Source organism: Mesoplodon bidens (genome assembly GCF_964165515.1).
Source record: "Mesoplodon bidens genome assembly, chromosome: 10".
In the NCBI taxonomy this organism is placed as follows: domain Eukaryota; kingdom Metazoa; phylum Chordata; class Mammalia; order Artiodactyla; family Ziphiidae; genus Mesoplodon; species Mesoplodon bidens.
In genome coordinates, this window is record NC_138172.1 from 20,608,865 (window position 1) to 20,635,740 (window position 26,876).

The 26,876-nt window shown below is 38.4% G+C and overlaps 1 protein-coding gene across 2 annotated transcripts in view; it reads left to right on the forward strand.

Annotated features, from left to right (window-relative positions):
- The window catches only part of MDFIC2 (MyoD family inhibitor domain containing 2), a gene marked incomplete at its 5' end in the record, with an annotated part of 99,707 nt that overhangs the window by 65,274 nt on the left and 7,557 nt on the right, over positions 1-26,876 (forward strand). For both annotated transcript variants that reach the window (XM_081246997.1, XM_081246998.1), the window contains one exon: positions 21,584-21,805. In XM_081246997.1, coding sequence (XP_081103123.1) covers positions 21,584-21,805 — 222 coding nt within the window. The remainder of the gene's footprint in view (positions 1-21,583; positions 21,806-26,876) is intronic.

A 26,876-nucleotide genomic window follows, 5' to 3' on the forward strand; every position in this document is an offset into this window, starting at 1 on the left:
ATACTATCACTTGAAGAGAAAGGACAACTTAGAACAAGCCTATCAAAGATCCTTCTCCCAAAACTTGCATGCTATGGTAAAAAAAAAAAAAAAAAAAAAGGCCATCTCTGAATCTCTCTTAGTGAAACTTTTCTTTTGGCAGCCTAATAAAATTACAAGACAAACAGTTCCTTCTAAGATACAAGAAAAATACTTATGCTAAAGGTGGGTGACTTTTCAAATTACACTTTGATTACAAGATTTTTTATCAAGGTTTTCCCATTCATTCACTGTGAAAATATACAGTGTTACATTTTCTTCAGGATTTTTGCATTATTGTCTATTTTACATCTTATTATAAATATTCACCTCTAAAAAATGTCTTTCTTTATAACAAAACTTCTTAAACTTAAGGGTAGTAAAGACTACTGTTAGCACCTTATTCAGTTCCAAATATTAAAATATTTCACACTAAATCCTAATAATTGTGGTGACCTATTCAAACTGATATCATTAAAGTTTCTCCTTTGCATTTAATGTATACTGCATATTCTCTTACCATTATAATACCACTATATTATCAATATTACTTATTATATTACTTATTATAACTTATAATATTACTTATTATATTATCAATCTTACTTATTATAACTTATAATATTACTTATTATATTATTCTTAGTATATTATACATACTAAGAATGTTATTTCTTGCCTACTAAGTCTACTTTATCATAGGCAGGGCACCATGATAATTAAAAGCTCATCATCTTTTCTGGAACCAGACTTCCTGAGTATAAATCCCAGCTCTGCCATTCACCTGCAATTACAATTCATAACTTATATTACCTATCTGTGCCTCAGCCCCCTCATATATAAACTGGATAGTAATAGTCCTTAGCCCATAGGGTTGTGGTGAGGATCATATAAGCTTACACATGAAGTCTTGGAACATCTTCTGGCACAACAAAAGCCTCTAGAAATATTTAGCTATTATTACTTATTGAGAGAGTACTATATGTTCCATTGTTCTAAATTTCTTATTTCTGTTTTCCCCCATTCATCCTACTTTAATCTGTCTTCTGGCTTCACCCACCTATTGAAATTCCTCTAGCAAATTGTCACCAAATTACCAAACTCAGTGGTTTGTTTTCCATCCTGAAGTATCCTTGCCTTCTTTACAACATTTGGCCTTTTAATCACACATTTTTTGGAAATGTTCTCATCTCTTGGGCAAGAAGAGGCACAGAAAAATTCAGAGAGACTGATTTTATAGTTTTGGCCCCGGAAAAAATAGTGTAAGGAAAAGGTTGTAATTGGTTTACAGGTAATGTGATGGAATAAAATAAGAATAGCTAGAATCCTGGATTCCAGTTTACTTTCTCTATAGTTCATCCTCCATATTGGACTTTCTAAGACAAATATATGATCTTGTTTTATTTCTGCTTAAAACATTTCTTTCATGCTCTTAAACAGGAGTCAAGGGAACTTCGATATAGTTTGCGTGTTTGGGGGGCGAGGGGTCAGGAATCTGCATTATATGTTTGTGTATGGTGCATTTTTCCAAGGAAAGAGTTCATATCCTTCCTTGGGGTCCATTCCCCCTAAATCAAGAACCACTGCCCCAATGGCTAACGTCTAAAATCCACAGATATACATAAAAAAAACTCCACCTTAACTCTCACAGTCCTTCTTCTCTCTTTTCCCTTTTCCCCCCATGCTCTACTAAGTACTGTTTTTCACACTTCTCATGTTTTACAAACTTTTTCTTCTTTCTTGAATATCAGTGGCCACCTGGCAGCTGAATACTAATTTTTTGAGATCCAGTGAGAACGTCATCTCTTTTTAGACATCTATCTGCTGCAATACACCAAGCATTATTAGAAATTCCTGAATTTCACACCCAGAGAACTATGTACCACCTAACCTTATTATCCATTTATCATATGCTATTGAAGTCATCTGAGTGCCTCTCACCACACTGAAGGGTAAACTCAGAAGACAGGGACCAGGTCTTATTCACCTTCGTGTATCTACCAGCAGTAAGCATACTGCTAAGTACTACGTAAAGAATCCATAAATGTTTCACAGATGAATGAGTGAATTACTGATTGTTGTCTTGCTTCAAATTCATCTGTTAGGTGGATATTGCATGATATTTTCTGAGGGATCTTTTTTTTTTTTATCAGTGTGGTTAATCCACATGAATATCATACTTCTGAATTCAGGAATAAGGTGCTATGTTTCACACGTCTTAAATTGTTTTAAATCGTGTTAAGTCTCATATCAAAAAAAAAAACCTTGATAGTTGGTGATGAAACAAAGATTTGATAGCGTGATTTTTAAGTCCTAGGAGGCCAACACTCTTTCCACTAGTAACTTTTGTCTAAAAGGGACAGTTTGAAGTTATTTCAATAAAAGCACCACCATACATCTTGAACTGAACACAGCAGTGCTGCAGTAAAAGCCACATACATAGCTCCAAAGGGAGACACTGAGATAGAAGCAAATGACATATTTTTAAAAGACATACATCTAAAGTACTTTTTTCTTTCTATGATAAATATATTTTCCTTCCATTGTTTCATCTTCATGGATTACAGAAACACCAAACTTCTTTTGATCCACAAGAGAAAGTTTTCTTACAAACATGTATAAAGAAGTTAGAATTAGGCATGCTTCTGGCGTCTTCCCTTTTTATGGAGAGCAGGATTTTGAAGCAGGAAGAACATAAACAGTACACATTGACTCCTGACACACCATTGCTTTCTTCAACTAGAATAATACAAATTTGCAAGCGAACAAAAGAGTGGGAGGTAGATATCTGATTTACAATGTTTCTGAGATAAAGAACACTGTAAAAAAAAAAAAAATCCATGTGAATAATAAAGCATTGTTAACTGAGTCCTGACATTTCTATTCTAGTGACGACGACAGCAGAACTGCATACGGGCGCCTTGTGCCACTTTGAAAGTGGGAGGAAGACATATAATTATAATTCTTACAATGACGAGAATTCAAGAAAATCTGGGGAAAAATTTATTGAAACACATATTGACGTATCAGTATTATAAATTACTTTCTCTCATTGACCTCCCCCCCCCCAATTCTTTTGTCGGCTAGCTCATCATGGCACAAAAGGCATCTCATGAAAAGACAGACCTGCCTTGAAAATTCTCTTCTTACATTGAAAACTATCTACCACGTATTTATTCTGTAACTTGCTCACCATGCGAGATATATTAGAGAAATGTATTTTCAAAACAGTTTTAACCTCCATTGTCTTGAGCGCACGTATCAACTCTGTCATGGTCACTTATCCAACATCCTCATGGAAACCTTACATGTAGGCAGCACTAATGAACCTGTTTTAACACCCTTTGCGAAAGTCAAAGAAGATACAATATTATGTTTTCCCTTAACATACATTTTCGTCCATCTCCTTTCTTTGTTGGATGGTTAAGAGGGGAAAAACATACTACAAAAATTACAGTGACGTTAGCAACCGCAGTGTTTTAACAGAGAACAGAATTGGAAATGGCATTTTGCTGAGTGAACCTCTAAATGAATGGGAAAAAAAAAAAAAAAACACAGGGAAGAATTTTCTCCTGGTGTTTATCTCCACTGAAGTCTCAGAGGGAAGACCCCCAAGTGTTGAAGGAAGCTCTCTAACCGACCCCATTAATGCCTTGGGCACTGGGAAGGCAAAGGGGCAGTTGTAAAGTCAGACCCTGAGTGAGCATCGTGGGACTCATAGCGTTGTGTTACATGCGTCCTCTGCAGGGTGCTTTCCTATCTTCAGAGAACACTCATGAAATGCTGCCAATGAGAAAACTACGCGTTGGTCTTTAGAAAAAGTGCCACCTTTTATGAAACATCTGGAGCCCATCCAAAGGGCCTCCAGAATAGATGGAAGAACATAATTAAAGCAAAACACCTCGGCCATTGAGGGCTAGAGTCATTTCTGCACATGTACCAGGGTTATTCATCCACCATCATAAATACTCGTGAGACCAAGGAAGAACGCAGGGTATCTGGTCCGTGTAGAATTCAACTCAAGGGACATTGAACCAGTAAGCAAAAAGTCCACTTACAAACTTAGAAGAAAACATATTTTGGCTATTTCTTGCAGTTTACTAATCCCATTTCATCCACACTCAATATTTTCCCTCTGCTTGTTAGTGATAAGGATACAGATGAGGATTTGGCTTTTACATGAACCTGGTGTTTTCTACAACGTCTGTTGTGATAAAGAATAAAGAGTAAGATACATGAGGAAATATATAACGACTAGAGATATTGCACTCTTGTACATATCCAATGCAGAGAGCATATCAGCTAAGTCAAGAAAGAAAGAAAACCACAAGGACTGGGGAGGGGGGCCGGGGAGAGAAGTTACAAAAGTCAGATTGACTAACCACAGAAAGAGCACAGTCAAAGAGGGTCAAAGATTGGGTCCCAAAAAGTGATAAAAGTAAATTCACCTCTGAGAAGAAAAAAAAAAACACACCAAAAGAAACCAAAGAAGCCCAGCGTCGTCATTTGCTCACTTGTATGTGAATTAAATCGACTGCCTGTAACCATGTTGACCTGGTTCTATCCTAGGATGCTCTTAGAATTGGGTAGTAGGTTGGGAAAATAAATATCTCAGAGTTAAGTTCTGGTGATGAACCTAGGACAGGGCACTGGCCTTTAAGTCTCATTCTGACAGTATGAGAATTTAATAGATGACTCATTTTCTAGAAGAGCATTTCAATCTTTCCTAATTGATGCATGGCAACTAGTCTCTTTGTAATCTAGAAAAGTAACTTTTGCTCGGAAAGGAAAAGAGAGAATCATTTCTAATTCTAACTCAAACATCTTCTTAAACATATGTGTGCCCGAAGTACTGGATGCGAGTGTTTATTATCGGCGCTCTGCACTCATCTCAGCTGATCTGAAGGAATCTGTGCAGAGATAGATGGTAGCAAGAGAGAGGACTTTGGAATCAGAACAGAGTTTGAGTCTTGGCTGTGTGACCTTAGACAATTTGCTTCATCTCTCTGAATTTCAGTTGCTTTGGGGCTCATAATAGCTACACAAAAATTTTGGAGACCACTCTCCTAGGTATTAGAAAACAAGATCTAGGTGGGCTCATGCTAAAATGATGTATAAACTATTGCACAGTTACCAGCTGGACTCAACAAGCTGATCACCTATAAAGGTATTCCTTTCAGAGCAACCTTGACAAGAGCAAAGGTACTTCCTTTAAAACATCAGCAGTATCTTCTGATGACTTACAGAGCTCTCCTAGAGAAACAAAAAAATCCTCGTTCCAGTCTGCCACAATTATTGAATTGGAAATACCTTGTATATTTATACCTGTTTGTGTATCACCAAGGGACAACCTCAAAGTGTGGCTGGCTTATTTCAGGTTTAAATATCCCATTAGCTAAGTTGTAAGGAAGTTCACGTAACTCAGGAGGCCCTGTGGTTCCACCTTAAGTATTATTCCTTTAGAGTTTCTGTTACGGTTTTCAACTTTTTGAGTTCTTGCAAATGTATTTGGCATTCAATTAAAGTGAGATTAATCCAAAATAGATGTAGTAGTAGTAGTAAAGAATTGCTTTGTTGAAAGCCTACCCATCCAAAGTACTAAATTATAAGCACACAGACACAAACAAATCCACAAATATCAATTCTTTAAAGTGATTTAAAATGCATAGTTTCATATAACTCATTTGACAAAAATACAAATGCCAATGCTCTCTTAACAAAGAGCTAAAATGCCTAGTTTTATCTTTATGGAAACACAAAAGCATTTCAGATGCTGAGGACCTAGAATCTCAAAGAGTCTTCATCTCCAATTACCAAGAACAACTCAAATTTTACCCAAACCTCCAACTCTCCACGGCTATGACTGTTCTCCTACTTGAGTTCTTAGATTTCCAAAGAAAGAGACCGGCAGTGCTTCTTTGTCCTGTAAACTTGGGGGAGAGTGTGTGGACCATAAAAGCACCTACAGCAATCTAAAGCATAAAGCGTGGATGACATCATGGTTAATACTATTGTTATTTTCTAAGTGAGAGTCAGAGCACTCACCTGCTAGACACAGAGGATTTCAGCCAGGCTCAGGGGTTCTTCTTCTATGACAACCTAATTGATAGAGGCTCTTAAAGAGAATCAGGAGATTAATCTACCCAACTGATAGGATGAGAACCAACACTCATCATCTAATTTCGTGATGTGTTGTAAATATGGGAGATCTCCTTAACAATGACAGCCTAACATCATCATATGCATCAGAGTCCCAGGGAGTGGGACACAAGCCAAACTGCCTTATCTTCCATCATACATTGTCCTTTCTGCCCCTTCATTTGAACCTTGGCCTCACTGGGGATGTCTGACCAGCTATTAGTCATTAAGGGGAATTTCATTGGTACAAAAATCAGGTTACAGATGGCAGAGAAGGGATACCTGTGGGCAATCTATCTGTTGACAAGTTTGCCTCCTATAAATAGACCATAAAGACCCCAAAGGCACAACCACACCACATTCATCTTTGTACCTCCTGCATCTTCGTTAAGAGGAAGGACCGTAGCTTCCAAATGCCCAAATTCAAATTCCTACTCCAATCTTTACTAGCTTAGGAACACACCAATGAATAAAGCACAGCCCCCTTCCCCTCTAAACTGCATTTTCCTCGCTAGGAAAACTGTACTTATAATAACCTCCTCATTTGGGTTATTGTGAGGGTTAAAGGAGAATTCATTTAAAGCATTTAGCCAAAGCTTCTCACAGTGTGGAACGACTGTTAGGTGTCCTTTTTTTCATTATTACAGCAGGTGCTAAGTGAATGAATGGATGGATGAATTGGTGTCTGGAAGATGAAACTGACATCTATGATTTATCCAACATCTAAAATTCTATAATTTGACTCAGTTTCCAAAGAATTTCATATCTGAAAACTTACCTGAAAATATGTCACCTGTCCTGGCTATTATTGTACCTCTTTTGGATGCAGTATAATATAGCGGAAAGAGAAAGAGACTAGAGGCCAGGGGAACCAGAATTTAAACATTTCACTGCCTACCACTTAGTAAACAGACGCCTATCTACATTCATTCAATCTTTATGCCAAATGCTCTGCGAAGGTCAGGAATACCAAGGCATGGACCCCCTTCCTCACAGAAAAGGAAGACACACACATAACAGAATGTCTTGGAAGCACAGAAAGAACCTTTGTCACAAGTCAAGGAAGGCTTCAGAGAAGGTGAGATGCCCATGAGGATGGGAAATGGGTTTCATTAATCCCCATATTCCCTGTATCTGGCAGGGTTTCTGAGTACAGGAGCAGATGACAGACAGCTGTTAAATAAATAAAGTACCATGTCCTGCAGGTCTGAGGGATGAGGAGTTGAGTAAGGTGGGGAAGGAGGGAAGGGAACCCTAAGCAGAGAGAATGGCACTTGTAAAGGGCATTCACAAAATTGGGAGTCACAAATGTCTATGTGTGGAGAGGATGCTGTTGGGAGGAAAGGATTTGCAGATCAAAAGAGACAGTGAAAAAAATAAAAATAAAAAAAAGAGACAGTGGCTCTGAACACACTGTGTGAACTGAAAGTCCCGGATAGCTGTATTACTACTGTGCTGCTCGCTGCCCTGATTCTGACCTTTTTGGCATCCCATAGGGTTCTGAGATGGGTTCCTCATCTAAACATTCACTAGCGCCAGGATCTTCTCCAAAATGCCTGAATTCTCTCTTCTGCCTTTCTTTATAAAAATATTTTAGAGAATCACTAAAGAATAAAGACATACAATACTTGCCTTCATCATTCCTTTCATTAAACAAAGGAAATACTTATACTAATACTTTCCAAAGAATAAAATTATTGACTTGTACACCCTGACCACTCCAGACACTAATGTTTCTACTTGACTATCTTGGTTTCTAATCCATATCGTTGCAACAGTATTTTATAGCATTCATTTTAAAGTTCCCCATTTTTAATTGGTCATTTTGAAAAGGAATTTTTTTTCAATGAAGAAATATATTTTTCTTAAGTTTTTACAAAGGCCTTTTGTGTCAAAATGCTCATTTAAGAAAACGTGAAAGATTCTGAAAATTTGGAAAACTCATGCTCGTTACAGGCATTTGGAAAATTCAGAAAACACTTTTGTGAGTGGAAGTTTTATCTGAGAATCTTTCTTACGTATAATTTCCAGGTAACTGCCATAATGAAGAATAAAAATGAATCCTGGGCTTCCCTGGTGGCGCAGCGGTTGAGGGTCCGCCTGCCGATGCAGGGGACACGGGTTCGTGCCCCGGTCCGGGAAGATCCCACATGCCGCGGAGCGGCTGGGCCCGTGAGCCATGGCCGCTGGGCCTGCGCGTCCGGAGCCTGTCCTCCGCGGCGGGAGAGGCCGTGGCAGTGAGAGGACCGCGTACCGCAAAAACAAAAGACAAAACAAAACAAAACAAAACAAGAATCCTGCAAAGGTTGCTTTATAATTACACCCAGGTACCATCTGATAAGGAGACCAAAGAGTTCTACACACTTCCTGGTTTCTGGCTCTGTCACCTCCACTGTTAGTTGTGAATAAGGACATGCACCTCAATGTTTTCATTGTAATTTTAATTTTGTAATAACCATGGATCGCTCCTCAAGACAACTGTCATTCTTTCCTTGCCGCAGCATCTCAAAACCTGACTTCCTACTTTTGCTTTTGCTTTCTCTGGAAGTGAAAATATAACTTTAAATAATGTTTTCAAAAAAGGTTTTGTTAGTTTTCTTTAGAGTAGACTATTTTCTTCTGATAATGTATTATGAGAATACCTTAGTAGACCTTCCCACAGAAAAGACAAATTGACTGAGGATAAAACTGTCAAGGCCTAATCTTTCCTCAAAATTTAAGAAATGTTGCACCACTGTTTTTTGGCACTGAGCTTTGGCAAAAATGATTTGGGGACAACCTCAGAACAATTCTTTCTTATATGATCTAGTTTTCTTGTCTGGGTGCTTGAAAAATATCTTTATTTTTATAATTTAAAATACTTTGTAGGATTATTGGTCTCTTTTTTACTAAATTTTAGACAGTGAGGTACACACTCATAAATTGTTTCTACTGAAGACATACACATCAAGATTATCTTTAAACAAAGCTTATATTTAAATTGTTTTAGTTTCTTCTTTAGGAAACTATTAACTCTTCGGTGAGATCTATGTGCTCTGACCTCTGTATCTAACACCATTTTTGTCATCATAAGTTCAGTCCTTTACCTTTATCCTTTACTTTTAAACTATGGGAAAGTTGTTCATATTTACTCTCTACCTGACTATTTATATTTTCTGTAGGGTCAATTCTCTTACTGCCCAGAATGCAGATTGTAATTCTGTCATTATAATTTTGACTTCTTCAGAATCTCTTTTTTTTTTTTTTTTTTTTTGCGGTACGCAGACCTCTCACTGTTGTGGCCTCTCCCGTTGAGGAGCACAGGCTCTGGACGCACAGGCTCAGCGGCCATGGCTCACGGGCCCAACCGCTCCGCAGCATGTGGGATCGCCCCGGACCGGGGCAGGAACCCATGTCCCCTGCATTGGCAGGCAGACTCTCAACCACTGCGCCACCAGGGAAGCCCCAGAATCTCCAGGGAAGCCCCAGAATCTCTTAATTCACTGTGTCCCTCTGGATCTATCCTACGGGCTTTTCACCTCCATTTGTTTGCTCCTTAATATTTTCTTCTCTTTTCTTCACAGATTTCTTCAGGCAATCTAATCAGAATCTCAATCTTTGAAAATTTTCTGTTTATTGTAAAAAATCATACCTGGATTGGTTAGAGTGACAAAGAACTACAGCTCGCTGGTCAGATCAAAAAGCACAGCTCTTCAAAGGAGAGGGCAGCTCAATTTTCCAAATGATACAGAATATTCATTACTGGACCAGGCAAGGTGTTGGGGCACGGTAGGGAGACAGAGGTTGTTCACTGCCCTCTCAGCTGAGCTAGCCGAAGCGCCAGACTGATTGGATTCTTTAGTTTAATTCTAATGAGTAGATTTGTTGTGTTAATTCTTCCCAGAACAAGCAAGCCCATATTTTGTGGACGTGAGCATTTTTCTTTTTCTATATTGTCAGAGGTGTTTAAGAAGGAAGCTAGGAGAAATTCTATCAAGGATTGCTATAAAGACAATATTTTAAACTTGGAAGCTGTGACTACAGTGACTATTTGGCCTGTGGAAATAATTTTTTAAAACCTATCATGATTAATACATGGAATAAGTGGATTTTTTTTTTAAAGGAGACTTTTGTTTTTTCCTTGAAATGGTCCAAACACTTCATAGAATTGTTCTGTTATTTTTAAGACCTGAAAATGTAACCTAACTTTGTGCTAGCCTGCTTTAAGTATTCTAAAATATATTCAGAATAGTCTACCTTCACATGCTGGAATACTGAATATTTTACGCTTGGACAAGGAGCAAACCGTAGGTCTTTCGCCAAGCACCGTCAGTGCACTTGAGTATGGGTTACCAAAAACTCTGGAGAATTTTTTTTTCTATTTATTGTTATAGCTGAAATCCTTGTGTCTCTGGTAGGCTTTAAGTGACATAAATATGCATTTCCATCTGCACGTCCTTGTCAGGAATAGTTCTGCTGGGAGGTGTTATGCCACCCAAGTACTTCCAGAATAGAGTCTGTTAATCCTGTTACCACTATAGAAACTCAGAGGAAAAGTCTACTCAGGCCACTACTGCAGCTGCTGTGGCTGTCAGTCTTCCAGTGTGCCACACCCTCGGTACCAAAAGGAAGCCTAAGAAAACGGATTTTCCTTCAGGTGGAGAGGGATGTAGAGGGCTGACCTCAGTCTATTACTTCGACCAGCTGTCTCCAGAGTTTTTCTTGTAAACCTTTACTAGTAAAAAAGGGGGGAAAAGAGCAGGGCCCACTTTAGGTAGGTATGCGTACACATATACACACTCACACATACACACACACACACACACGTGCGCATGCAAGGGATATATAAGTTGCCACATTAACTGCTATGTATGTTATAAAATATACCCAAATAACTATTATATGATAACTTTCTTAAAAAAAAATGTCAGTAGCTGCTCTAACCCACATTGGATAGACTTGTACCTTCCCTAGGAGGGAGACCATTGGACTAAACTTCCACCAGATGGGCCACCAGGAAAATAGACCATAAAGCCCAGTTAGGCTTCTGATAGATGCCATAATACACTGGGCCCATACAAGGGGCCAAAGGAGTTGTAAATGAGCATGTGCTTTGCTTCTCTACTTACTCCATCTTGTTACCTCTTGCCCTTCCTCCTAGTGTGGCTTGACTTCTAGCCTCCAGGCTCTCTGTATAGATCTCATCCCTATCCTACATTTATATAGGCATGTTATGAATGGGTATGAACCTGTCAAGACCTACAAGCCAACAGGGATCTTGCACAGTCTGTCAACAGACATGTCACCTCAGAGCCCTCAGGACACAAAAGCAAGAACCAGCTAAATAAACAAAAACCAAACGTCAATCATCCAATAAATATTTTTGAACAAAAATGTATAGATCTATAAACCCAAAATGAATGTCTTTCACTGTCTAATTCCATATAATGCAGCAGAGCTCAGAATTACCCATGAATCTAGTTGTGGAGCAAAAATTCTTCAGAAAGGCAGTGGATATGAAAAAAAAACCTCGCACTTCTCATGATAGTGAAAGACTGTCTTTTCAGATATAGAAAACCGAAGACTTGGCTCCAAGTTCTGTTTGAATTGATAAAAATAAATTATTTTATTGGTAAAACCTAGAGTCAGCCAGAAAAGAGTATGCAAACTTCCCCCAATCACTACTGGTGTGGGTATAAATTGACATGATCCTTTTGGAAGGCAATTAGTAAATTATACGAAAAGCTTTAGAAATTTGGCCATTAATCCAGTTAAGTCCTTACTTATGAATTAAACCTGCATAAATGAATAGATATATGAAAAGATTCATGAAAATAGTGTTTAAGAATATTTATAATAGCAAAAATTGGCAACAATTTACAGTTTTATTGAATGGTGGAATGTTAAATAATTTATGATATGTCATGCAAGAAATGTTATGCATTATTTGACTTCTTATTTATTAAGTGCCTATTATGTTCCAGGCACCCTTCTAGGAGACTGCAATTAATTAATATAGACAAAGCTTTCATAAAGGTGATATTTTAGTCAAGGGTAGAAGAGACATATACTCCGTAATCAAGTAAACAAATACATAAACAAAACATTTTCAGAATAATGGAAAGCACTATGAAGACAACGAAATTGTGGTGTAGTAGAAATGGCTGGTGGTGAGGGCTTGAGATTAGTTTATACAAGGATTTCTCAAATTCAGAGGAAACCATATTCTTTGTGTAGGTTTTTTTTTTTTTTTTTTTTTTTGTCGGGGGGAGAGGCAGGGAGGATTCCTGTGCATTGCAGGATGTTTAGCAGCATCCCTGGCAATTAATCACTAAAAACACTCATCCCAATCATGACAGGAAAACACGTCTCCAACCATTGCCAAGTGCCCCCGGTAGCAAAATCTGCCCCAATTGAGAACCATTGCTTTAGATTTAGTGTAGGGAAGGCTTCTTTGAGGAGGTAACTTTTGAGCTGAGATGTATGTTTTTAAATAATCTTTAGGATACAGGGAAATATTCATGAAATAATTGTAACATACATAATACAATATATTCAATAAAATTGCAATATTGATTTTCTTTTAAAACCTCTATCTAGACAGACAATATAGCATGATGGTTAGAAGCACAGACCCGTAGCCAGGCTGCCTTAATTATAATCCCAACTCCGTCACTTTTTAGTTGGGTGACCTTGGGTAAGTTACTTTATATCCCGGTGCTCTTGGGTCCTCATCCAAAAAATGGGGATGATACTAGTAGTACTTAACACATAAGGTTTCTGGGAGTATTAAATGAGTTAATACATGCAAAGGTCCTAGAAGAGTGAGCGGCACATCTTGGAAACACTATATATAATATATACATATATACTGCATATATAATAATATATTAAAATTAGATAAATATTCTAATTTTAATATTTTATATATTATACATCTGACATATATGTAGATATATATGCTATATATACACCAGATTTTTCCATTGTCTTTTTGTGAAACAAATGAAATAATGTGCTAATAATGGTAGAATTACAGGGGATTTCATTTTCTTTGTGTCTTTTTGTATTCTTCACAGTTTTATAGATACAAATACAAATGTTGCTTTCACATCAAAATAAAGATCAACATGGATCTTAGCTCAAAAGAGAGAAGTTTTAGACTTTCACCAGGATCAACTGGCATAGCGATAGTGGGAGAGGAAGACCAATGGAAGATGTGCTCAGAAACACCTGTCCCAGGGAAAATGAGTCCGTTGTCAACTGAAAGCTGAGACACCCCACGTTCAATCTGTCAGTCAGTTCATCAGTCATCTGAAATTTACTCAACGGTTGCTTTCTGCCAGACGCTGTGCTAGGTGCTGGAAAATCAAAGATGAATGGAGGTCACATTTCTTTAAGGAGCTCACAACAGAAAAGGGAAGAGAAATACATCCACAATTAGCCACAGTACAATAAATGGAAGTATAGGCTATAATGAGGACCAACCCAGGTCTCTGGGGGCTCCCAAAGGTAACAATTTCCGTTGGAGTGGGGGGCAGTGTAGGAAGCTTCACCTAGGAGATGACACTTGCAATGGTCTTTGAGGGATAAGTTTGGAAAATGCAACCATTTGTAAGAATTCTGGTTTTGAGCAAACACAGAACGTGCTTCCTAATCAAACACCAGCGAAATCGCTTAGCCTAGAGAAAGGAAAATCAGAAAGGACAAAGGAGTTATACTTAAGAAAAGTGTCTTGATCTCATATCAGAGTGCCTGGTTCCATAAAGCAATTTGTGAAAGTTTGACTGTCATAGGAATTAGAAGGCATAAGTTCAAGTACTAGCCCTGCCCCTTACCAGCCGGGTAATCTTGGGCAAACCATTAAAATCTCTGACACTCCATCTACTTCCTCATTCATATAATGGTGATAATAATACTTTGCAATACTGTTGTGAGCGTCAAATGAGATAATGCAAATAAGAGACTTTCAGTGACATTCAAATAGTTGGGATGATAAATTGTGATGGTTTTAACATAATAGAGACGATCGTGAATAATTATAATTTAATTTTTAACATTTATATTCAAACATAACAGTAAAAAAAGAAATCAAATGTATACACAACACCAATTATACATGAGTTTATAGCCTGATTGGCTTCATTTATTTTTTTCAGAGCTCTTAACCTATTACTAATCCAAGTGCATCAAGCTATAAAAACTGCTAACCAATTATTTTTTTCCTAAGATAACATAATCTCTATTTCTTGAGACACTTTATACTAACGTTAAACTGAAGCTAACTGCATGAAAATGAAATGGAGACTCATAATTGCAAACTGTTTTCATGTCTAAAGAAGATTCAACCACTTCCTAGGACTGAATTGCTCCTTGTTAAAGTTTAGGATCAAGCTATAAAAGTATATCACTTAGCCTATGTCTGCCTACCGGTGCAAAGTGTAGTGGCAAGCAGAAAACGCAGGTAATTATCTAGAAACATTAGGCCAAAAATCCCACTTCGGCCCCAAAAGACTAAAGTTGCTTTGCAGGTATCAGGGAAGCCTGAGGAGGGGGCCACGTTCAACTTTCTCTTAGAACTTTCTTCCCCATGAATCCTTTTTACCTTGAACACTCATTGCTTTGACATCTAGAGGAATAATATTCTTTTGCTTTTTCTCTATAAAAAAAAAAAGATTTACTAAGGCTGACTGAAAAGACTTAAAATGTCCTCTTGTCACGGCCCCTGATAAACATTTTATCTTATGTTTTTTGAAGCAGAGTTTCAGTTGAATTGCTGCAGAAGACAAAGCAAAACAATGATATGTAAAACTGCTGCTTTAACCTGAATGTCTTAAAAAACAACACAAACAAACAAAAAACCTGAATGTCTTTAAAGGACATCTAACTAGAGCTGGCATTTGAAAAATTAAAGAAAAAGAAGGTCCAGTATAATATTCTTAGTACATTTACCCCTCCCCCATGAAAAAACAGATGTAGGGCTTCCCTGGTGGCGCAGTGGTTGAGAGTCCGCCTGCCGAGGCAGGGGACATGGGTTTGAGCCCCGGTCCAGGAGGATCCCACATGCCGCAGAGCGGCTGGGCCCGTGAGCCATGGTCGCTGAGCCTGCGTGTCTGGAGCCTGTGCTCCACAACGGGAGAGGCCACAACAGTGAGAGGCCCGCGTACCGCAAAAAAAAAACAAAAACACAGATGTAATGAACCCAAGATTTTTTGTCCAATCTAACTAACAGGATGTAACACTGGAATGCTCCATGAATTACTTACTGCCACTCATTTCAAAAGGTGAGAACATTTTAGGAAGCCTTCAACCCTCACCTTGAGAAAATTACCCCACTCAGCTTCCAAAAAAGAAAATGTGGGTTTTTTGGGGTTTTTTTTAAAAACACCTTCTTTGAGTATCAGTTACCTTTTATTATGCTTTTGTGACTACTAGGGAATCCTTATCGTCCTCATTTTGTTCTGTCTTTAGCCATAGTATCAAATCTCAAATTTAACTCAATGTAAGAAAAATAATGCTCTATACATAAAGAAAATGATTCTAGCTCATTCTAATAATTTTCATCATGTGTGATCATGTTGTATGCTTTTCGCTACTTTGTGTATTGTGTCATTACCTACCAAGCTGTGGACAAGAAAGTCCATAGAGTCCAACAATAACAAAATATAATTTCTGACATTTGTGTGAACTTTACAAACTTTACCTACAAAGGAAATAACTTTTTTTTACCTCTACAGTGTCAGCTTACTAACCATAATTATTTATTAATGGTTTAGTAGCTTACACTTTGAAATGTCACTTGTCTGTTTCGATCTGATTTCAACCACAGATAATCACAGTACTAAATTCTAAGCTAGAGTATAGTTTAAATCCAAAGGAAAATATAATTCACCATTACAGCTTTAAAAATGGTCCAAACATTTGAAATACACACTCACCTTAAACGTTTTGGTCTAGAATTAAAACTAAAATCACGCTGCCTTAACATCTTATCTAATAATTTTCACAGAGGCTTGTGGAGTTTAGTGTTCACAAGAAAAACTTAACAACAAGCAACTTTTGTCAAGGCAATTTGTCAGCAGAATGGATAAGTTAATTGAGAATAAGAGAATGGGAAAGAAAGAGCTACTGACATTTTGTGTGTATGCATGATGTGCGTCTGCTTTGTTTTGTTTTGCTTTTTCATGAGTAATATGATAAGAGTACTGCTCACGACATCATTTTGATTACATTGAGTAAGATGTCTTAGGAGAGTTGTTATTATAGTTGAGATCAATGATTACTGAAACACAGGCTGACCTTGTTTCATTGTGCTTTGCTGTATAGTGCTTCACAGATATTGTGTTTTTTATAAATTGATGGCTTGTGGCAACCCTGCATCAAACAAGTCTATCAGAGTCATTTCTTCCAACGGCATTTTCTCACTTCGTGTCTCTGTGCCACATTTTGATAATTCTCACAATATTTCCAACTTTTTCATTATTACTGTATTTGTCATGGTGATCTGGGATCAATGATCTTTGCTATGACTATGGCAAAAAGAAGACAACTCACTGACGGTTAGCATTTTTCAGCAGTGAAGCATTTTTAAGTAACGTATGTACCTTGTGTTTTTAGACATAATGCTGTTGCACACTTAATAGACTACACTATAGTGTAAACAGAACTTTTATATGCACTGGGAGAGCAAAAAATTCGTGTGACTTGCTTTATCGCAGTATTTCCTTTATTGTGGCCGTCTGCAACAGAACCAACAATATCTCTGAGGTATGCCTTGGAGTCCAGGTTTGAGGGCACAGAAGATTAAACCTGAGTGGTAGTGTTTTAAATGAAAAAAACAGAGATGGACTTGTGAGATATTTAGAAGGAATAATAAAGAAAAACTGGAAGGTCATTGAACGGAGAGATGGGGCAAATCAAATATTTTTAAGCTCATGAAACTGGCAAAATGACAATACTATGAAAAGAAATTGAACTGTGAATTCTCCAGGGATATCCAGGATTACCAAGTTTGAGGAGGAGAATGAGAGGCCAATAGAAAGAGACACAGTAATTGTAAGGATTTAGCCAGTAATTCAAATAAAACATCCAATAGTCAGTTGCAAGTTTGAGACTGCAATTTGTGATGACTCTGGGTCTCTTGAGGACTATTTGCTCTTAGTCTTTGAATTCCCAGGCACCTAGTACAGCTAGGCACATAGTTTTTGTGGCTAGCTGGCTAACTGCATAGAGATTTGGAGCCCAAGTGCACAAAGAAAATAAGTTGTGAGTGTGAACGAATACAGACTTTAAGACCAAGGAACAAAGAAAGGAGCCAAGAGAACAAAGTGTGAGGAAAAACTACATTGAAGGAATGGGAGAGAAAAAAGAAACCAATAATCAAGATAGGAAAGGTCAAAGAAGTAAACCCAGACAGAGAAATGGGAAGGGAAGGGAGGGGGAAAACAAGAATAGGATGGGAGGAGCGGCGGGGAGAAGAGATGCTACTTATTCATGATTTGAATTCATATATAGACAGACTCAGAAGATGCACCAATGCAAAAATTCTAAAGTCACACTTAGTGAGCAAAAATGAAAATCAGTCAAATGTTTCATTAGTGACTTAAAGTAAATAAATTAATAGCTCCTGTCACATTGATTCATCCATTGCATGTGGGTACTCAATAAATGTTAATTGAATTAAATTAATAGCATTTGCTCAATGGTAATAAAAAATTAATTTACTGTCTGTCGTCTCTGTTACTTAAGTTTATGCCCATTGCTTCTGCAATTACTTCTAGCCCAAAGAGAAATTTTCTATTTCCCTGACTTTCAGTACACACTTTAATTTCTTTCCCACGAAGTACAGTTGAACTTCTAATTTTTGTCCTAATTTTGGTGACTTTTTCCTGTTGAAAAAAATTATTTTCTCTAAGTTAATGTCAAGAACTATGTATAACATCCCAAATTTAGTTTCACGAGTTCCTTATTTAATTCCAAAATAGTTTTCTCTGCCGAAGATGTGATACCACTTTTTATGTGTTTCTCCTTTTAGCTTATGCTACTTTATAATACTTTGGGTAAAGTCAAAGAACACCGCAAAAGAAGGAATCTGGGGAAATTACTGTTAGTATTCCATCTATAAAAGATGGAAGATGTCAGTAACATTCACCCAAAAATTGTGACTCATTTCAGATGTCAGAATTCTGGGTTGAACAGACTGGGTTCTGAAATGTGTGTTTGTCAGATGATTTTCTAATGAGTAACAGATAGCTCCCAGTGGGGAATGAAAAAAAAAATAAAAATATAAACAGAGATTATAGAATTAAAATAACTTTATGAATGGCAGTTTAACTTCTCCATAAAATTCTCTCAGTACAAGCCCAGTGTCTCCAAATGGTTGCTTAATGTAGCACACCACTTAGATTCAAAATGCTATACTTAAAAGTGTCGAGAAATTAAAAAGAGAAGCATATACCACTTGGCTGTATACTGTATTCTCCGCATGTTCTTATATTCCAGTAACCTCTATCCAACTTTTTTTTTGTTACTGAATTACTTTGTGCAAAAGCAATTTACATTGCATGCAGCCTGACTACGTGTGATAATTTGAACTGACTGTCAATTAATTCTGTAGTAAATAGCTGCTGTAATCTCTATACTCATCAAAGTTTTGTTATCTATCAGCTCTTCCTGAAATGCTCTTTAATGTACGGGATACAGCAGCTGTAACTAAAGAGGCAGGATTCCCTAAGTGTGCAAGAAAGTAGTCTTGCTTTGCAAAGACTGCTGAGGTATGTCTGTAAAGCAACGTTACTTGCAAGGCTTGATTTCAGGTAGGTGACACATCACGGGATTTAGAGTGAAGAGGGTTTTGCTGATGTGCAGTCCCAATAGTGAGGAAGCAGAGATAAAAGCTAAGAACAAACTGGAGAAAATGTTGAATAATATAAAGAGACAGGGACAAGAGCAAGGCTTTTGGAATCCAAACAGCCTGGGTTCAAATCCCAGCTCTACCATTTACTAACAAGGAAGCCTTAGGGAACTTATCTAAATAAACTAAGCCTTGGTTACAATCATTCATCTGTTAACTTGGGGTACCAATTTATACATTTCCCATCTGTCCTGGGAGGCTGATAGTATCTACCTCCTAGAGTCTTTGTGATGCTTAAATTAAATAAGGTACATAGTGGTAACAGAGAACTTGACATACAAGGTATACAACTCTGTGGTGTGTGTGTGGGTGTGTGTGTGCGTGTATAAAGCAGTGGGTTGATATTCAAAATTGGTGATTTTGCCCCATGGAGGAAATGTGGCAATATCCAAGACCTTTTGTTTGTCATGTCCTAGGGCAACTGGTGTTACTGGCATCAAGTAGGTAGAGGACAGGGATGCTGCTAAACATCCTATGATCTCCCTGTGACAAAGAATTATCTGGCCCCAAATATCAGTTCTTCTCTAAGTACCGAAGGCATAATTTGAATGACTATTTGTGATTAAAGCTGGTTACTTGACACTTTGATATACAAGCAAGAAAAATAAACTATTATTTTTGTCATCATCGTCATCATCATCGTTATCATCACTATACCATTAATTTGGTGAATCTCTCTTGGGTTAAAGGAACCCAAGACTTTCCCAATCTGTTGAACTAATTCTATCTGTTCAATATTACATGAATTGCTATCAACAATAGATGTTTTTCTGAACCCCTATTTCTGCCAATCCCTTTTAAGGTGAATCAAACGGCAACCAAGAGATTGAAAGCTAGCAGCCTAAGAGGTAGGGAATAAAAATGAAACACTGTTGAAAGGCAAAGCTGTTTGGAGGCTCAGAAAGCAACAAAAATGGCCTGAGACAATTGTGCGTGCAATACTGTCAGCCCCCGTGCCAGTTAGGAGCCTTTGGAGAGCAACTGTCTCATGATTAGCTTCTGAAAATCACTGATGTATGTATCAGTGGGCTGTCCTCTCCTTTCTCCACTCTCAAAAGCAGAAGGCCCCTGTGGCAGTGGTTCCCAAACTTTTCTGCATGTTGGAATCACTCAGGGAGCTTCAAAAATCCCTCAGGGAATGTGATCTAATCTCTTGAGGGGGAGGAGGGATTGCCTGAGCTTTAAAAAAATTCCCAATTTTTAGAAGGTTTCCTAGAGGATTCTACTCTGTAGACACGTCTACCACTGTCCTGGGAGGCTGGATCAAGCAGAGATTTCCATCTACCTCAAACTAAGAAGCAATTTCTGGAAGGACAATGAAAACGGACTTGGCAAGACTGTATTTCCTGCACGGAGCTGCCTAAGTGCAGTAAAATTAAACCAGTCTGCCAACTGCTTTATTGATTTCAGCCACTCTGTGAGCATCGCTGAATCAGGCATTGGGCTCGTGACGGAAAAGGCAATTCTCTAGGAGGCGTCTTCACCGTCTCCCAACGGGGCTGCCAGATCACCAGGACTGATGCTTGTTTAGGTGTGAAGAAGTCCCTGGGCGTCATCCTGGATGCAGGTTTGAGAATACCTTCTGTTAACTCTTCTCTCCATCTTAGGATGATTTAATTGGTGTAGGTGAGCTATACACTGCCTGCATCACTACCCCGGCTGGATGTTTCTGAAAGCCAGGGACCGTGCCTGTCTTAGTCAGCACTTAATCCCCAGTTTCGAGACCAGTGCTTGTTATGTAACAGACCCTCAATTATTCTGCGGGAACCAGTAAATGAGTATGGGAGTTCTGAAATACACGAAGCACCTAGGTCTTTTCAGCCTTCTCTGTACCTCTCCAAACCAGAATCTCAGTCAAGGACTTTGCTCTCGGTTCCCTGCCAGGTGGTTACATGGAAATAAAAGCCTTTTCCCAAGAAGTGCACCCCCAAAGCCACAAAGACTATCACCTCATAGACATCTAACAAACGGCAAGGCAGAGAAAAGACTGGCAAAGTAAGAGTCTTTAAGGGCAGATGGAGAAGTGAGCTTATAGGATGGTTATGTGTGACCACTTTTCTTATACAGGGGAGGAAACTGAGGTTTGTAGACACAAAGAAATAAAACAACTTGATTGAGATCATATACATTACTGAACAGCATTTAAGACGCTTCTACTACTTCTGAGATCCATAAAACATTATGACAATAAGCTGACAACATTCTACGAGATTTTGTTAATCCTAGTGAATGAATGCCTTGATTCTCCCCACCCATCACTATAAAAACCATCTGTGTTTTTGAAATAAGTGGTACAAATTACTGGGAGAGGTGAAACTTGTAATATGGGTAAGATTTTATAATTATTGAACTTTTATTCCTACATATATTTTCATTCAAGATAATCCTGTCCAATAACGCTTCATGCTTCTAAATAAGATTTTAATCTTATAAAAGTCTAGAACGTGAATTTTTCTGCAAATGTCCCTTCTTGGATCGCGAGGTCACGTCAACTATAAGCAGGTCTGTGTATGTGTGTTTTCTTTTTTCATCTAGATACGCAACTCACAAACGAAAAGCAGGCAGACGAGAAAGCCATTAATACCACTGTTATAAATTCAGTATCCGAATTCAAAATCACAGATGGACCAGCCAAGGAAACCCCCAGTGAGAAAAAACTGTCAGAATCCAGCATATCACTGTCCTCCCTTGAAGAACGCCAAACGAAATTTTCCTACCTCCAAACTCGTCCTTCAGTTCATCCAAGAGACACTGATGGTATGTTTCTCACAATCAACCCATTTCTAAATAAAGCTCCCCAAACCCCAGCCCCTGGAAAACCATCATATATGCTGTTAGAAAAAAAAAGTCTTTATGAATATTAAACAGGAAGGCTTCAATTTGAAAACTCTGAGGAATGACACATGTCAAGGTCACCTTGCAATTATGAGGTGCTTGGCAGGTTGTTTGCTCTCAAAGCTGGGAGTTTGAGGCAAAGTGTTTTAAATAGCCGGAGTGAGGTAAAATCATTCTTGCTATGGAGCTATGAAGTAGACTAAAAAATGGCCAATTTTCTTCTCTTCTTGCATCTGGGACTATTCAACCTGCGACTCTAGGCTGAGAGGAGAAGAAGACAGGGTGGAATAGCATTGCAAAGCTGGAAAAGTATAAATATAGACTGCAATAAAATACAAGGATGCTTACACCAGCAGCCTGTGGAAAAGGGTTGGTTCCTCTAGGTAACATCACCTTCTAGGCATTCGAATCAGTGCAAAGCTACACCAAACCACCTCTATATATGACATAAGAAGCATGTTGCATTTGCAAAACCAATTTCAAATTGAATTTATGCTAAATGATCAGCACAGTCAAGTTCAAGGTCATGGACTCCACACCAAGACATATGGAATTTTACTCATGTTAACTTTGCACTGACCTTCATAGGAGACATAAACCATTCAGGAAATGTGTTATGTTCCATACTGACATTTGCATTTAAAGAAACCTTGAAGTTTCTCAAAGGAAAATATAAAAAGGTACAGTTTCTGGTCTATATTTAAATTCATATTTACTTTTTCAAAATAACATAAAAAAGTGAAATAAACTTTGTATAACAGGAACTTTGAAATCACATCAGTTTAATTCCTGGCTCTGAAATTTATTCACTGTGTAAGACTGGATTAAGTTTTTTACCATCTCTAAATCTCAGACTCAGTTATATAATGGAGCTAGTAACACGCAATAGGGTGTTTTGAAGATCAAATGAAATAACATGGGTGAAACAACCAGTACAGAACCTCTCACAGAACAGATGTTCGACTTCTGCTTTTATTATGATTATGGTTTTAAAAAGTAAGGGGAGAGGTTTCTAACACACGTTATATATGATCTCGTGAAAACATTGCCATGGAGGCTTTAGACTAGAAGACACAATTGCCTGAAGTTGCCAGGAGACAATGCGAATAAGGAAGGACCTCCAGATGTATGACAGGGATGGGTGAGGACTGTGGCAAGGAGAAGAACACTGCCTCTGCTCAGCTCCAGCTAATTGTTGCCAGAAGGAAAAAGAGGTTCAGACCTGCCAGAACTAGAGTGTTACAGGAAACCTCCCAATTTTTAAGTGTTGGCAATAGTTCTATTTCTTTTATGAAGCCCCAGACACTCCCAACAATACACAGCTTTCAGCTAACTTTGGCCAATAGGCTGCCAGGTATGACCTTGAGTCCAAGATGATGTCCAAGTTTCTGGTTTTGTTAGAGCTTGACGCTAATCAAGAAAACAGGCAAGGGTTTCCCTGGTGGTGCAGTGCTTGAGAGTCCGCCGATGCAGGGGACACGGGTTCATGCCCCGGTCCGGGAGGGTCCCACATGCCGCGGAGCGGCTGGGCCCGTGAGCCATGGCCGCTGAGCCTGCATGTCCGGAGCCTGTGTTCCGCAATGGGAGAGGCCACAACAGTGAGAGGCCCACGTACCACAAAAAAAAAAAAAAAAAAGAAAAGAAAACAGGCAACAGAGGTGAGTTCTCTGCATTTTGACAATAGAGAATTTTATTTTATCAGATCATATAAGGGATGCATGGATTTTTACTTGTAACGGATCTTGGTTGTAATGATCCCAGAATTACGAATTACCATAATATGTATCCACACAATACAGGAGAGTGCCCCTCTGGAACCACTCTGACCTGTCTTATCAGGTATCCTGGCAGAATGAGAAGGACCAATGCAGCTAGCATGATATCTGAACCCTTGTATTCTCAGGGAAGACCAAAATGACTACTCCATTAAAATGGCAACACATACTGAGGAGCCTCATGTAGGAAAAGAACCAGCTACTTTTTCTTCAAAAGAGCAAAGGAGATTCATGAAGACCACTGAATTAGACTGTTTTCTTAGGGCCTGGACAGAGGCTACTACGACCCAGAAAATTCCAGTATTAAGCTGACAACAAAGGTAATAGCTCATCCTCATTTCCCACACTGCGAAAAAAAAAAAAAATCCCCCCACTGAGGTAAGAGTTTTTGGTACCTGGTTAAAAAAGAGAGTAAAACACCTCGACTAGGGCCCACAAATAGTGCTAAGAACCTCTCATTATCCTAGATAGCAAACATCAAGGAAATAAAGAGTTAAGTCAGACTCATTGCATTTTAGGAAATTTTTGATAGTAATTAATTTAAGGATGCAGAAATTGAGAGCTGGGGTCACTGTTCATACTGAGATAAATACAGAAATATCTTTCAGGAACAGCAGGGGAAACAGAAGGGAAAAGAGAAGATTGCATCCACTTTTATGTAGTTTGTGGTTAATTTATTTTCAAATATATAAATGAGTGCATAGGAATGGATGCTTAATTGCTAATATCTATTATTTATATACATTGCCCCACTTAAAACAGGATGCAGAAGCCTCACACATGCAGATTTTGTAAAATGTGTTACATCCATTAGCACAGTTCATGGTGTGTGCTCTGATGGGAATTTAAAATGATCTTTACTGCACATCACACACTATGTGCTGCGACATTAAATTGTGCCTCATCCTGTGTGGTCCCTTTCCTGAAGAAAATGGAAAAAGTACAGAGCGCTATCTGTGTCTCTGCTTCTGCTTCTATGTTCGGATTGCAGAAGCATCCCCGTGGATGAGAAAACCAGGGATACACATGATATGAGAAAACAGCCTCCTTAAAAAGAATCCTGAGAATATACCTAATTGATGTATAATTTTGAATTTGAGATGTCTCATCCAGGTGGAAGGGGAAAATCATAAATACAAGATACCTCAAAAGAACAGTCTTAATTACACCATGGACTACTGAATAAAATGATTACATTTTCTACACTGTAAATTTCATACAATTAAATGGAATAGTGTCATCTTATAAAATGTTTCAATTTTATAATTATTTCAGTTCATTTGCTCAGAAAAAAACATAAGCAAAAATTTACTAAGTATCACCCAAATCCAGTCATTCTAGTTCTAAAGAACTGACTTGAATGTTAGTTGTGCTTGTCTGAACTTAAATAGATCTTGACATATTTAAGTAGCTATTAAAATTGATAACATCAGGGATGATACCCCAGCTAGAGAAAGGCAGTCACACTTTATTTATTCCCATTCTGTATTACAGACATTTTTTTAAAGAACTAAATGTTGGGGGAGTGGGAACCAATTTTTATACTTTTTTGGTTTATTTATTTATTTATTCATTCATTCATTCATTCATTCATTCATTCATTCATTTGGCTGCGTTGGGTCTCTGTTGTTGCACGCGGACTTTCTCTAGTTGCAGAGAGCGGGGCTACTCTTCCTTGCGATGCGCAGGCTTCTCATTGTGGCAGCTTCTCTTGTTGCGCAGCACGGGCTCTAGGTGTACGGGCTTCAGTAATTGCAGAACGTGGGCTCAGTAGTTGTGGCGCACGGGCTTAGTTGCTCCGCGGCATGTGGGATCTTCCCAGACCAGGGATCGAACCCGTGTCCCCTGCATTGGCAGGCGGATTCTTAATCACTGCACCACCAGGGAAGTCCCAATTTTTATACCCTTTGACCAAAAACTTTTAGTGATCAGTTGGAGCCAGGGTGTCATGAATCTTGTTATTATGCCAAATTCTCTCAGGGACAGCACATTAACCATTAACATATGAGAATACTGGGGGTGGACCAGGTTCACCTTGTCTTTTTTCTCTTACATTGTTTTGGGGGGAGAGGACGGGAGACTGTTGTTTATCTGGGGTCACCTCTAGAAGAACCATGTTCTTGCCACTTTGGAAAATGATTCCCAAAGATGCAGGAAGCATGTTTCTGGAGTTGAGGAATGCGCCAGGGACCCCAGAGGGCAGCCACAGCTACCTCTTGTTCCTCCCTCCTCCTGACCCCGGGGAATCATGGTGGCAAGAACACTGAAAGCTGGAAAGACAAACTCAGGGATTATAGGACCGTGAATGTGGAGCCGACCTCAGGTATATGAGTGGAAACTCCTTCGCACTGTTACCTTTTCCACTATGATTAAACATGATCCATTCTTATGAGGCAGATTCTTCCTCCATTGTCCCCTTTTTTGTTCTTTTTTAAATTGAAGTATACTTGATTTACAATACTGTATTAGTTTCAGGTGTACAGCATAGTGATTCAGTATTTTTGTAGATTATATCCCATTATAGGTTATTACAAGTTAATGGGTATAATTCTCTATGCTGTACAGTATCTTCTTGCTGCTTATCTATTTTATACATAGTAGTTTGTACCTGTGAAGTCCATACCTCTAATTTGTGGCCCCCTTCCATCTCCCCTTTGGTAACCACATTAAAATGTGGTATACATATACAAGGGAATATTACTCAGCCGTAAAAAAGAATGAAATACTGCCACTTGCAGCAACGTGGATGATCCTAGAGAATATTCTGCTTAGTGAAGTAAATCAGACAGAGAAAGACAAACACTATATGATAGAATTCATATGTGGAATCTAAAAGTAATACAAATGAATGTATATACAAAACAGAAACAGATTCTCCCTCTTAAGTAGCCACTATCCAGTTAACATTTAGCACCTTTAGAAGCTGCAGTAGTCCTTCAGGGTCGTAAGGATATCACTTAGCATGTTATAGCCTCCACATCCTCAATGTACCCTAAGGGTGTAAAGAGGAAATGAAACCAACTTAAGAGAGGGTTTTTATCATGGCTTCTTGCTCAAAGGCAAACACCACTTCCAGGTGAATGGCCTGCAGGTCTTGGATACATCTTAAACCTCCTTTAATCCAGGTTTAAGGAAGGAAGAAGTAGGAAATGAGATGGGTACTCTGACAGCAGCAACTAGAGCCTATGCCATGATGCCAGGTAGTCCAATAAAAGAAA